This window comes from Condylura cristata, unplaced genomic scaffold, assembly GCF_000260355.1.
Source record: "Condylura cristata isolate star-nosed mole 26May11 unplaced genomic scaffold, ConCri1.0 scaffold00001, whole genome shotgun sequence".
Taxonomy (NCBI): domain Eukaryota; kingdom Metazoa; phylum Chordata; class Mammalia; order Eulipotyphla; family Talpidae; genus Condylura; species Condylura cristata.
This window is the reverse complement of record NW_004567102.1, coordinates 7,092,849-7,107,565: the sequence shown is the minus strand read 5'-3', so window position 1 is coordinate 7,107,565 and position 14,717 is coordinate 7,092,849. Positions and strand designations below refer to the sequence as shown.

General features: G+C 45.9%; 1 protein-coding gene across 3 annotated transcripts in view; it reads left to right on the top strand.

Annotated features, from left to right (window-relative positions):
• MOCS1 (molybdenum cofactor synthesis 1) overlaps positions 1-14,717 on the top strand; it is a 34,677-nt gene that overhangs the window by 13,844 nt on the left and 6,116 nt on the right. For all 3 annotated transcript variants that reach the window (XM_012721701.1, XM_012721697.1, XM_004673450.2), the window contains exons 4-8: positions 9,059-9,223; positions 11,286-11,347; positions 11,681-11,792; positions 12,143-12,255; positions 12,692-12,802. In XM_012721701.1, coding sequence (XP_012577155.1) covers positions 9,059-9,223; positions 11,286-11,347; positions 11,681-11,792; positions 12,143-12,255; positions 12,692-12,802 — 563 coding nt within the window. The remainder of the gene's footprint in view (positions 1-9,058; positions 9,224-11,285; positions 11,348-11,680; positions 11,793-12,142; positions 12,256-12,691; positions 12,803-14,717) is intronic.

The following is a 14,717-nucleotide window of genomic DNA, read 5'->3' as shown; positions in this document are numbered from 1 at the left end:
CTCACTACCTCCCACTCAAGTTATTTTCATCTTATCCTCTAAAACTCTATACTAGGCTGTCCCTGGTGGCGGTGGGTTGAAGTGCAACACAGCCAAGCTAGCCACAGCCTCTGCAGCACAAATTTGATCCCCAGCCAGGGAGGTGACCCACATGGCGGGGCAGACCTCTCCTGACCCACCCGCTGCTCCCCTCAGCAGTGTACTTCATCGATCTGCCTTGTCCTGCTGCTCACTCTGGTGAATTCTCTCACCGCCCCTACACCTCTGGCCTGTACCCCAGTTCTAGATACATAAATAAATAAATCTTTAAAAAAAAATAAAAGCGTATATTTATCAAACAGTGACATCCCCATCCTTGTGCTCCGCTCCCCTCCCCACTCCACACTCAAGATGCCCTCAGCCTTTACGGCCACCAGTATGCTTTCTGTCTTATGGTTTGGGCTACTCTGAAAACCTCACATAGTAGAATCATACTGTACTTGCCTTTGTGGCTGTTTTCTGTCACTCAGTAGAATGCCCTTCAGGCACTCATGCACATTGTAGCATATTGGAGCATTGCCTTTCTTCTCAAGGCTGATTATCCCATTGTGTGTGTATACCACAACTTGGTAAAGCAGTCATCAGTCAACTTAGGTTGCTTTCATGTTGTAACTATTGTGAGTGATGCCTTTATGAACACAAAAGTACAAATATCTTGGCCCTCCCTGGTGGCGCAGTGGGTTAAAGCACTGTACTAAGAATCAAAAGCCACTTCCGCATGAGTTCGATCCCCGCCTGCCCCAGAGGAGATCCACGTGGAGTGGCAGACCTCTCCTGACCCGCCCACTGCTCCCCTCAGCAGTGTACCTCGTCGATCTGCCTGTTCTGCTCCCCACTCTGTCTCTGGTGAAGCCTCTCACCCTCCGCATCTCTGGCCTGTACCCCAGTTCTATATGAATAAATAAATAAATCTTTAAAAAAAAAAAGTATAAATATCTTTTAGAAACCCTGCTTTCAAATCTTTTGGCTATATACCCAGAAGTGCTGTTGCTGGGTCATGTGGTAATTATCTTTTTAATTTTCTGAGTACCGTCCACACTGCTTTCCACAGCAGCTGTATTATTTTACAGTCCCATCAAGATCATACAAGGAGTCAATTTCTCCACATTCTTGTCAACATTTGTTTTCTGGCTTTTTAATAGTAACCATCCTAACAGGTATAAGGTGATAACGCTTTATTATTTTGATTTGTGTTCCTCTAGTGATTAGTGATAGTAAGCATGGTTTCATCTACTTATTGGCATTCATGTATAGATTCATATGTTATTTAATTTTGGGGGGAAAACGTCTATGTTCTTTGCCTATTTTTGAATCAAGTTGTTTGTTTTTTATTATCATTGTTTCATGAGTTCTCCCTATAGTCTGAATATTCTTTATCAAATCTATCATTTGCAAAAAAATGTATCCAATTCTGTGGAATGCTTCTGATTCTGTGGATAGTGTCTCTTGATGCACAAAATTCTTTAATTTTCAGGAAGTCCCACTTGCTTACTTTTTCTTTCGCCTATGCCTTTGATGTGACATCCACAAAATCATTGCCAAATACAATGTCATAGAGTTTTTGTTCTATGGTTCCTTCCAAGAATTTTGTTGTTTTAAGACTTACATTGACATCCTTGATCCATTTTGAGTAAATTTTTATGTATGTGTCTGACTTCATTTTTCTCATCTGAGCAAGTTTTCTCAGCATCATTTGTTGAAATGACATTCATTTTCCCAGTAAATGGTCTTAGCATCCTTGTAAAAAATTGACCATATATGCAAGGATTCATTTCCTCCCCTCTCCTTTGGCCCGACGCATGGTAATAGATCCCCAATGTTGCTAGTCTAAGTGCTGCTTGGGACCCTTCATCCTGACCCTAGCTTTTTAAGTGGTTTTCCATTAAAGTGGTCTTATTTTAATCATCTGGGATGAGTTCTATTTTATGCTAGGAACATGATGAGCAAATGTTATGACTTAAATTAATATTTTCTATTTTTTTTAATCTCCTAACTATCCTATCAGTGCTATAATATCTGTTTAAATTCTTTGGAGTTTTCTATGCTAGCAGCCACACCATCTGCAACTGAAGACTCTGCCTCCCCCCTCCCCCATCTATATAGCTTTAATTTCCTTTACTGGTTTATTGCAATTTTTAGGATCTTAAGTACAATTTTATGTTTCAGTGTTGATAGGAGAATGTTTCCCTACTTAGAATAATGTTAGGAGGTTTTCCCCCCAATAATTTCTATCAGGTAATGACATGCCCTTCTTAGTTTACTAAGCTTTAAACTCCACAGATATGTCTTTTTATGTGCCTTCAGATGATCCATGACTTTTATCTTTATTACTCTGAATGACATTTGTGGCCTTTCTAATATTATATCTGGAATGTGTCCAATCTAGTCAGAATATACTGTGTTTTTATCTACCGTTAGGTTCAGCTTGTTAATATTTTAAGTTTGGGCATTTATATCTATGATATGATTTTTCTTTCTCATGCCAACCTTTATTGATTTTCTTACTACATTTAAAGAAAGAGTTATTTGTCAGGCTGCTATAACAAAATACCATAGATGGGTAACTTATATGCAATAGAGTATTTATTGTTCACCCTTCTAAAGGATAACTACCTAAGATCAAGGAGCTGACATGGTAGGTGAGTGGACTTTTCTAGGTTATAGAATTCTCATTGTATTCTCACGTGCCAGAGGAGCAGAGACTTAGTGGCACCTATATTATGAGAGCACTAATCACAAACAAGCCGCAGGTTGTTGAACTGCTAATTGTGGGTGTGTATTCTGCTTAATTATTTCTCCTATCTTGGTATAGCCTGTTACTTTGAATATTACTTAAAGTATCTGCTAATTTTTACTCTGACTTGCTTTTTGATTCATGAGATATTTAAAAGTAGTGTTTTAATGTCCAGATATGACAATTTTAATTTATATTTGATAATTAAATTATAATTTATATGGTAATCAGAACATTTCATTTGGATGATACTTGTTCCTTAAAATTTATTGAGGCTTACTTTGTGACTAAGCATATTGGCAATTTTTGTAATTGTTATATGTGTGCTTCAGGAAAATATTTATTCTTTAATTATTAAATGGAGAAGTCTATATTTATTCATTACATTTAAATTAAGCTGGTTAATTTTATTGTTCAGATCTCTGGTAAATAACTCAGCCTGCCAATAATACGTAAATGGGGTTTGTTGATTTTATTTAGTCATCCTATTGGTTTTTATTTTCTGTATACTTGAAGTGATTTTATTAGGGTTAGAATTGTTATGTCTTCCTCACAAATTAGATCTTTCTTCACTATGTAGCCATCGTCTTAAGGTCCATTGTTATACCCAAACTATGTCACCATGCATAGGCCTTAGCAAGACTGTTGTCACTGTTTTCATCTTCTTTTCTTTAAAATTCCTACAGAACCCACATTTATTACTGTCGTTTCTTCTATCAATTTTGATAATCTCTGACTTTCAAATAGTGAGTTTATTCTAGCTACTTTTATTGAAATTATTGAATTATTTGGACTTGTTTCTACAGTCTTTTAATCTATTGTGCTTTTTCTATGCTGCTTTTCCCTCCTTCTTGACTTTTAACTAAATGATCCTTCCTAATAAGAACATTCACACACACTGAGGAACTTGATCTTGCCAACCTTCCCCTACCCCTTTTGTGGATATCCCCTAGAATTTTACTTCTGAGCTGTTCTGATAGTCTCCCCCTCTATGTCTCTTGTTAGCACACTCTCTTTGTAGTAACAACAAACTTTACCAGGATATTTGATCATTCACGATTCCCATCATTCTTGCAATAGCTCCTAAATTTTTGTTAACTTGTTTGCTCTAAAAAAATTTTTTTTTGGAGGCTGGCCTAATCTACTTAATTAAATCTGGCATGCCAAATAGTTTTCATAATGTTTTGAAATAGCAGAGTAGTAGTTTTATGTTACTTGAAGGTGTATAAAACTTTAGGTTCAAGTTTCATCAAGAATGTCACTGCATTGTCCTTTTATAACCAGTACTGCTGTTGGGAAGTCTGAGCTCCATCTGGTCTGGCCCTTGGAAGCTACTAGTATGTTTTCTTTGGAACTGATTTTCTTAAATTTTACAATAATATACCTCATTTGATGAAATTATCCTTTTCAATACTAAACCATTTGTTTTAAATTTGGGGAAAATTTTCTTCATTATTCTTCAGCTGTTTCAGTTTTTCTTCTGAGACCTCTATTTTTTTAGTGTCGCCCCTTCTACTTTTAGCCTCTACAGCTCTTAATTTACATTTTCATTTCTTAGTCTCTTTTTTTCCTGGGAGAGCCCTTTAATCTTTTAATTCACCAGTTTTTCCTTAATGTCCATATTACTAGTTTTCTGATTTCTTTTATTCTTTTTTCACAATTGTGTTCTTACCAACTATTTTTCATCTAGTCCTTGTTTTTGCAATGAACAAATTATGAAATGGGTTATTTCATGTTGTAGATATCCTCCCTAATTCCCTTTATAGTGTATTTATCATGTTTAATTTACCTTCTTCGCCTCTTTTAAAAATGTTTTCTTCCATTGGTAAATATTTTACAGGTTTTTGTTTGGGGGGAGGCTGTTGACTTCTCAAGGCTCTTCTGACTTTATTCCTCTGAGGTTATTCTATTCTTCATTCCTCTGAGGTTATTAACTATTCTTTATTCCTCTGAGGTTATTAACTATTGCACATGACAGTAGTCAACAGAAAAATGTTCAGGTCATCAATACGTACATGGGTCTCAAGACCCCAGGATATAACAGTTATTCACTCGTGTGTCAGTTCCAGTGACCAGCCTTACCCTGTGGGATTGCACAGGTTACGCACTGTACAGCTCCAGGAGACTTCATTTAGATCATGATGATACTGGAGCCTCCTGAAACTATGTAATATGGCAATCCTTAGAGATCTTCACCTTCCAACCTGCAGTACAGAAAAGAAGCAGATTTAGAAGGAGCCAGTCACCCTGGATTTTTCTTAGTCCACCAGTCCCAGGAACTTGAGGGACAGGGAGAGGATTGAATGAATGCCTGAAGCTGGTCAGTGTCCACCTCTTGTCTTTAGCCCCTCTTCCTACACAGGTGTAGCTGCTTCTCTGAGTTGACATCAGGTGAACTGCAGAGTCGTTTCTCTGGGGCAGAGACCTCTGATTTCTTCATTAAGAGGATAAGCAAGTTTGTTCTGAGGCATCAGTGAGTGAGGATGAGAATAGAACTCTACTGGCCTGCTTTTTCCTGTAACTGCTTACATTCTCTTCAGCCACCCCCCGCCCCCCGATATGATCCTCCTCCCTCAACCAGTTCAAAAGTACCATCAGTCTTCCTATGAGCGTCTTAAAGTTTCTTTCTTTCTTTTTTTTTCCCCCTAAGTTCTTGGATTCTGGGTTTCTCCAGGGTTAATTTGACAGAGGGAGCCAGCAACTTCTTTAAGTTTTCCATGTTGTCAGAATCCCGGAGTAAAATTCTTTCTTTTGAAAACAGTGATTTTATTTTTAAGGTTTCACTTCTCTTACTATAATGTTAATCCATGTCTAATTTAGATAAATGAAAAGATTATTACTCCTGCCCTGTTATTACCACTGTCAACAGTTTGGTTTGGTGAGCTGTCTGCCTACTTTCTTCACACCTAATTTTCACCACTGCTTTTAATCTGCTCTCTTGACTTAATATAGTATATGTATTTCCCAACATATATATTTTTTTAAGATTATTCATACAGAACTGGGGTACAGGCCATAGATGCGGAGGGTGAGAGGATTCACCAGGGACAAAGTGGGGAGCAGAACAGACAGATCAATGAAGTACACTGCTGAGGGGAGCAGCGGGCGGGTCAGGAGAGGTCTGCCATGCCATGTGGATCTCCTCCAGGGCAGGCGGGTATCGAACTCATGCGGAAGTGGCTTAAGCATCTTAGTGCAGTGTTTTAACCCGCTGTGCCACCAGGAAGGGCCCCATCCTAACATATTTTAAGGTCATTTTTGGTTGCATAATATTTTGTCACCCAGAAAAAGCATAATTTTGCCAGACCTTTTTGGCACTCCAGGTGATTTCCCACTTCTCTGTATTGTGTATTTGCTCTCTGATAAACTTCCTTGTGGGTAAACATTGCTCACATCCATGATTATTTATTTAGGTTTAATTCCTAGAAGTGTAATATCTGGTTGAAGGCTCTCTGAAGTTGACACAGAACTGCTCTCCAGGAAGGTCACCTCAGTCTCCCATCTTGTCCTGTCCTCCCAGTCTGTCCTGTCCCCTTCTGCTGCCTTTTCTTTCACTTCAGCTTCACCTGGGCACTGTTCTTTGTTTCTGCCTGCATCTTCAGAGCAGAGCTGACCCTTCGTTGAGATTCATACATTAAGTAGTTTGAAGTAAAATTTATTTCTAGGTAAGTAAATATAAAATCATCTCTCGTGGGTCCTCCCTGGTGGCGCAGCGGGTTAAAGCACAGCACTGAGAAGCTAAAGCCACTTCAGATTGAGTTTGATCCCCACCCCACAGGTGACCCACAAGGCACGGCAGGCCTCTCCTGACCCTTCCACTGCTCCCCTCAGCAGTGTACTTCATCAATCTGCCTGTTCTGCTCCCCACTCTGTCTCTGGTGAACCCTCTCACCACCCTGCACCTCTGGCCTGTACCCCATCTCTGTATGCATAAGTAAATAAATCTTTTTAAAAAATCATCTCTCATCCTACAGGTCAAAGATAACCTCTGTGGACATTGACACATCTCTTGCCTCTAGATTTTATTGGATTTAACTGCGATCACGTGTTTATTTCAGTCTCATTCTTTTTCGTTCTTTTGTCCTCAGTTTGGGGCAGTTCTTCTGCTCCATTGTCCACCTTGTCCATTTGTTCTTCACCTATCCCTTGGGGTTTTTATCATCATTATTATTATTTTTAAATTTCAGGAGCAGCATTTCTTTTTTCTTTTTAAGATTTATTTTTTTATTCATATAGAATTGGAATATAAGCCAGAAGTGCAGGAGTAGTGAGAGGCTTCACCAGAGACAGAGTGGGGAGCAGAACAGGCAGATTGACGAAATACACTGCTGAGGGGAGCAGTGGGAGAGACAGGAGAGGTCTGCTGCACCATGTGGGTCACCTTCGGGGCCGGGGATTGAACTCTCACTGAAGCCAGCTTGCAGTGCTGCATCCTAATCTGTTGCACCACCAGGGAGGGCTCTTTTGTCATTGTTTTTACTTTCTATCACATGTTTTGTTTTTACAATTATTCTTACTTGTTCTTTTTCTTGTTTTCAAAGTATAGTAGTCATCTCCTGGAGGATACTAACTGACTTTTAAAGAATGTCATCGCAAAAAAAGATGACAGTCTTTAAAAGTCAGTTACTGTCCTCCAGGAGATGCTTGGGTCCTCCCTTATGCCATAGGGGTTAAGTCTCAGCACTGTCACCCCTAATGACCTGGATTTGATCCCAGGGAGCTGACCCGCATGGTGCAGCAGACCTCTCCTGTCTCACCTGCTGCTCCCTCCCATAGTGTATTTCAGTCCATCTGTGTGTTCTGCTCCCCATTCTGTGTCTGGTGAATCCTCTCACCCTGCTACCCTCAAAATTGTAGAGAATGGATGCGAGGTCCTGCTAGTTCCTGAGACGCCTTCGTCCCCTGAGTGACAGCCATTCGGGGCTTACCCCCTATCCCCTTGGGGTGTCTTAGTCATTACTCATAGTACCCCAGTCTCAGGTGAGATGGTACTGCCTTCCCCCCACCATCATGGGGGTAGGAGTGATTCCCCACTCCCCAGCCAGGCAACCTCCTTGATGAGCCAAGGAGCCTGCGGCTTCTGGTCTGTGTGACTGTCTGACCAGAGACTTTCATTCCAGTTATTATGAGCATACACAAAACAAGGGTATTCTAGGTCAAAAGATGAAGAGATTGATGGGAACGGGGTCCAGCTGTTTCTTCTATCTGACCCAGGTAGGGTTTGGTTTATAAAGTGTTGAGAGGAGGGGTTTGCTCAGAAAGAAAGAAATTCCATTCCAGACAAGCATGTGACAGAAACAAAGAGCTAGGTTTTTGCTGTGTATGGTGACTTTTGGTTTTGGTTTGGTTTTGTGTAGTCATAAGTTAACTTCCAGAGTGCGTAGGGCACATATCTTAAATTCATTATCTCTGGTCAGTGTAATTTATATGTAAGAAAGGCAAGAACTTAGGAGATGAAAAGATCTTACCATAAGGAAATGGCTGTTTGGTCAGATGGGAAGGAAGAGAACCTGTTCCAGACAAACTTCTGATTTCAGTTGATTTGTGACAGCAAATGGCGCTGACTTCTGGTCGCCCTACCCAGCTGTTGTCTTTGATCCACTGACTGTGTCTCTGCAAGGCCTTTTCTTTGTCCCACACTTGTTGATTTCCTTTCGCATTAGTCACCCCCCTTCGTACAGAGCCTTATACTCTCAGCTGCGGTCTCCTTCATCCATCCCAGCCTCACTGCTTCTCTTCTAGTACTTTTCCTCCTTTCTGTGCACCGAATGGGTTCTTGCTTGCTTTCCCAATGTCATTAAAGATCCTTCATTAATCTTTCCATCTTGAAGCATATTGAAGGAATGGAGGAGTCTGTTTGGCATGTAATCCAAATACTTTCCTGTTATTTAGAGTGTCAGGGAGGATGAGGAGGTTCTTAAAGTGTAGCACTAGGACATGTCCATGTGGATTGGAATCTCAGTTCTTCTTGCCAGCTGTGTGAGCTTAAGCACTTCTCTTAACCTCTCTGAACAACCTGTCTGTCACTAGCTATTAAATGGGAATAACAGCATAGTGAGATATCAGTGAGCTAACGCAAGACCCTCAGCCAAGCCCCAGGGAGAGTGAGCGTTGTTTTCTCTTTGCTTGTCATCGTTGGTTTTATTATTAGCTTTCTTGCAAAGCTAAACCTGGTAGGTGGAGAGCCACAGAGGACCCCTTTTCAGTCCATCCTATTTGGACTCAGCTCATCTCCCATGTCAACAAGAACAAGCAGGCTGACACCCCCTCCTGTTCTCTCTGCAGCCCAGCTCCGCCAACTGGAAGGGCTGAGGACCATCGGCGTCACCACCAATGGCATCAACCTGGCCCGGCTGCTGCCCCAGCTTCAGAAAGCTGGTCTCACTGCCATCAACATCAGTCTGGACACGCTGGTGCCAGCCAAGTTTGAGTTCATCGTCCGCAGGAAAGGTGATCAGAAGGGGCCCATGGGGAAGGGTGTCCCTCCAGGAGCCGCACAGCTGGGGTGTGTATGTGGCAGATGTGGGCCTCGGGCTCTTCCTCTTGGTGTCAAGGCTACAGATGAGCCTCTGGGCATTTTGTCCCCATCCCTAACCCTCAGCCATGCCCCGTCCTATGTAATCTCACCCTGAAGGGATTCTAGGTATCACAGACTAAGAACCATCGTGACCAGGCTCCCTCTACTCTGCCCCCCACCTGCCCAGACTGAGAGGGTTTCAAAACAGGATTTTCTGTTTTCAAACCAAGGCATTCCCTGGCAAACCAGGACAAGTTCAGAGGGTAAAGCGCTCCACAGAGTAAAATCTTCCAGACTCTCCCAACAGCATCGTGTATAGAAGCCACTCTTTCCTTCCTTTGCTGCAGAGAGGTGAGGCCAGGCAGGGTGGAAGCATCTACCCTGAGGTGCTGGGGTCTAGGCCAGATCTGCCAAGTGGGGCCTGCAGCAACTGGCAGAGGTGTTTTCTGCTCTCATAGTGAAAATAAGCCTCTTTTTTCAGCCCATAGCAAGCGCTCTTCCTGCTGGCTCTTTGGGGGTGGGGGTGGGGGGAGGGGGAGAAGTAGAGCTCCTGGACCTGGCCTCAAGATCTCGTGCCTCACTGTGGGTTGGGGTTTCTTACCCCAGTATGTGGCCATCCACATACTGAGGAAGCTTCTGGAGCCTGTGCCCTCTGGTAAGGGCTGTTCCTGCTGCGGTTGAGGGGTCAGAAATATATGACTTAGCAGGGCCAAGGTACAATGCCACCAACCACCTTTGCTCTTCTTGTGTTCATTAAAGCGCAACAGAGAGGGAGAAACTCCCAGCAGAGGAAGACAAGGGTCCAGGAGGACTCTGAGAAGGAGGCGTTTATGTCAGGCCTTGAACAATTGGATGGGGAATGAATTTGAAACAAGGGCGCTCACAGGGGTGGGGGAGGCCTGCAGGGGTCTCTGAGGTGGAAAAGTATGTTTGGTGGGTTTTACCCCTCCCCATACCCACATCCACTTACCCTTCCTGTCCCCTGGAATGAGAGGATCAGAGACAGGCTGTTCTAACATCAGGCCTGCATTTCCATTCATGCTTGTGTGCTCACTACTTCCTTTAGGGGGGAGATTGCTTTGCAGAGAAATCATCTAGAATCTCCTAATAGCAGTCTGTGTAAACTGCTTTTTCCCTTTGCCCTTCATCGATGGCCATCCAGATTTATGACAGGGGAACCATGGAAGCCATCACTGGGCCACCCACCCTCAGGGTGACGTCCCAGCTCTGACTCATCCATGGTGACCAAACTGGCAGGGCCAGCATGCAGTGGCTGCGCACACATTTGGGTGCATGCGGGGGGTGGGGGGGCAAGGAGAAGCCAACTGGGGATCCCATTTACACTGACAGAGATAGTGAGAACCGCACAGCAGCGATCACCCCAGTGTGGCACGGCACCTGCACACAGTAGGTAGTCGCAAGGTCACTGGGGGTGAGCAGGTGGCTGTTGGAGAGAAAGCCCTGACAGGCCAGTCAGGTAACCTGTGTCTGGAAGGTGGAGAGTGAAGCTTCCAGCAGGGTGCTGCCTCTCTCTGGGCCTCAGTTTCCCCCTCTGTCCTGACAGGGTTCACCAGAGAGCTGGGTCAGCACACTATGACCCACTGACAATCTTTTTGTGTGTTCTTTTAATAGCCTGAGAGCCAAGAATGGAATTTTCAGACAACATGATTAATGTAATAGGAGGAATATTCACTATGAGCCCCAACTGAGCAACCTATTACCCTGGAAAAAGAACTCCATCCTCCCATTCTGTTTATAGGCTTGTGTTACCCAGCAATGTCCTCAATTACTACCACATTCTGAATTTACTCGTTGAAGTCTTTACGGCATAGCTGTAAAGTAGCTTCCTCTTTACCGGTGTACCTGCAAGCCTCCCTCGCTGCCTCTGGACTGTGTGGCTCCCAGGCTCCTTGCAGCTTCGGCACCTTCCCCCGGGCTGTGGGGCTGGGGGAAAGGAGGGAGGGGTTCAGATCCTTATCTCTTGCCTTTCTGCAGGCTTCCACAAGGTCATGGAGGGCATCCACAAGGCCATTGAGCTAGGCTACAGCCCTGTGAAGGTGAGGATCTGCCTCTGCCCATGATGTCCTCTCCCCGCCCCAGGCTCACCTTCCACCACCATTTCCCGGGCCCCAGGACAGCTCCCAGCCTTGGCCAGTGCGGCTGTAGTGTCCACCCCTCCCCACTTCCTTCTCATTTGTTTCCTGCCCTGTACCTTAGCCCCATAAGGGAGCGGATAATCAGCCCATGGGATCTCCCAACGTAAGGAGAACTGGGTGCAGAGGAGAGGCAAGGAATGGGACCCCCGATGGAGTGCATAGGAAGACCCCCAAAGTTACCTGTGCCAGAGAACAGAGAGATACAGTCCTCCTGGTCCTTTGTGCCTTGGCCAGGTAAACTGTGTGGTGATGAGAGGCCTGAACGAGGATGAGCTTCTGGACTTTGTGGCCCTGACCGAGGGCCTCCCCCTGGACGTGCGCTTCATAGAGTACATGCCCTTTGATGGTCAGTGCCGCAGGGGAGGGGAGGGCAAAGGTGGCTGGGCGTGTTGGCAGGCCCAGCCAGGGCTGCTCGGAGGGCCTGGTGGCTGCTGAGGAACCTGGGAGGACTGAGGAGTTGGCCAGGCGTGGTTGTGTGTGTGTGTGTTTTCTCCAGGGGTTGTGGGAAGGGACATTGTCAAGCATAGCACTCAGGGCTAGCACTGCCCTGAGGCATCAGGGGCTCCTCAGAGTTGAGGGTGGGTGTGATTTGACCCACCCTTGTGGGCAGGGCCTCCTGACGTGGTTCCTGGGCTGGGGGAGGATGCATCTGGACACTAGGTGCAGCTCCAACTTAGTAACTCCACCCCAACACAGGCAACAAGTGGAACTTCAAGAAGATGGTCAGTTATAAGGAGATGCTGGATACCCTCCGGCGCCGGTGGCCGGAGCTGGAGAAGCTGCCCGAGGAGGAATCCAGCACAGCCAAGGTTGGGGTACAGGAAGGCAGGGCTGGGCAGGGAAGACAGCAGAGCTGGAAGGGCAGCTGGGTGGACAAGCAGGAAGCATTCGAGTGCCATCGCCACAGCCTCCCTTTCACAGGCTCAGCATGGGTGGGGTGGGGTCAAGTAACATGCTGTCGTGGGGTATATGCCACTGAGTGAGTGGCAGGAGGACACTCATCCTGCTCTTGCATGTGGCCACCTCTGGGCGTGCTGCACACCAGCCGTGTCCTCAGCCAGTTTCCTCTCATGCAGGGTAGGCCTGGGTGGAGAGCTTCCGGCCCGTCAGGTCAATGTCTTCTGTTGGTGGAGGACCTAGGTGCTCTCCTTCAGAAAGCTCCTCAAGAGAGCTGAGGTCAGGGAGTAAAGGCTGGGGCTCATCCCTTCACCCTTTCATTACCCTTTTTTCCCTGCCCCACCCCAGGCCTTTAAAATCCCTGGCTTCCAAGGCCAGGTCAGCTTCATCACGTCCATGTCTGAGCATTTTTGTGGGACTTGCAACCGGCTGCGCATCACAGCTGATGGCAACCTCAAGGTGAGTGCCTTCCTCAGCCCCTTGTGGCCTTTGCATTCTGAGTATCCTGACTGGAAGGGGGAGAGCAGGATACCGGGGTGGTTGATGGACTAGTGCTACCTTTAGGGAAGCATGAGAGCAGCAGTGAGGATAAATTCATGGTCCCCATGGAAATATCACCCTGATTCCTTCCTTGGGCCTCCAAAGGAGTTTCTGGGTAATCAGGAGCCACTTTCCAGGTCTCAGGGCCTCCAGAGAGGTCAATGCTCTGTGGGTGGCCCCATCCGTTGGCTCCTACCTCAAGACCTGGGGTGTCTGTTACTCATATCTAATCAGCAGCACCGGGCATTCAGTCCTGTGGGAATGCCAGGTGGGAATAGCCATGCCATGCCCATTCTCTGGAAGGGCGTCAAGATCTAATTTGTGAGACCAAGCACAGCAAACATGGCAGCCCACTGAAGTCTTTGTCAGATGAGTGGCCAGCAGGCCGTAGGGCTGAGGACCCTGAAGATGCACACTATGGACAGAGTGGAGCCTGAAAAATGGCTGAGGAGAGGGAGGGCAGGGAGGCAGCTTTCTGGGTGCCAGTTTGGCTGGGGCAGATTAAAGGCAAAATGAGGAGACCGCATTGTCGGGGCCTGATTGCCCAGATAAAAGGTGCAGAATGTATTCAGTTGACAGTAGGGCCTTGGGCCACGTTTATGAACCGGGGGAGACATGGACCCCCATTCAAGCTTTAGCAAGAATAAACCACAGGTTGAACTTGAAAATAGGAAGACTTATTAGGTGGCCTTTCAGCAACGTTCCAAAGGTGGGAGCATGTAAAAATGAGAAGAGGTGTGAAGAGGTTAGTGATGCATTTGGATGGGAAGAAGGAGCATCTAGGCAGCTAGTAGTTGGGAACCTGTTTAAGACTGGAGAAGGGGAGGTGGGGAGTGGGCTTATGTATATTCAGTTTGAATAGGTTGTTAAAAAAACATGGGGGGTTGCTGGGCTGGAGATGAAGAATTGGCCTGGATTATGGGTGGTGTCTTTATTGGTCCTGGACTCGGAGAGTGGGATTCTGAAGAGATTGTAACGAAGAGGCTCTTCACATCAAGGTTCAGGGGACCTATAGGAGATCATGAGGCTCTTAGAACAGCAGCAACCAACTTCAATCCTTGGAAAGAGGAAAAGGGGAGGAAGCCATGTCACTGGAGCCCAGTGAGAGCTGGGGCCTGAGGGGTGGTGACTGGTTGATCTGTAGTTATGGGGGGAAAGCAGCCACCCCTGGGGCCTCAGAGCAGGGAAGAAATGCCCCAGTTCTCTTTCTCTCACTTTCATGTACCATCAGCCAAACCCAGGTAGAAGTCAGCTGAAGGGGGACCCCGAAAGTGGAGTCCATGGGGGTCCCAGGGCACAGAGGGTAAACAGACAGCAACCTGTGGGGGCTCGCCAGCATAGTGAAGCAGGGAGGCCTTCTACTCAGATTCTGTTTGGCTCTTCTCTCTCTGCCCTTAGGGGCTTCTCAAATATTCTGTGTGTGTCCATAGTGCCTTGTACAAAGGTGGTACACAGTAGGCGCTACATAAGGCTTTGTGGGAAGATGGTGGGCATCTTGTTTTCTGGACCAGCTCAGCCATCCCTGAACCTCCCCCTGCCCCTCTCCCAGGCACCCAGAAGCTGGGGGGCATTGAGTCCAATTTGACCTCAGGACCCATTCCCACTGATCTCTGCTGTTCTGCCTCCAGTCAAGGGTCACAAACTGGAGTGGGCATCAGGGAAGGCAGGTAGTGCCCATGACTCAGGGACAGGTAGAGTGAGGTGAGACAGGCTGGGCAAGCCACGCCCAGGGGGACTGCCAGGACTCAGCTAAATAATGGGGCTTGTTTTCATGGTGACAGAGAGCTCGTGCCATGAAGCATTTCAGAAGGGACAGGTCTGGATTTGATGTGCG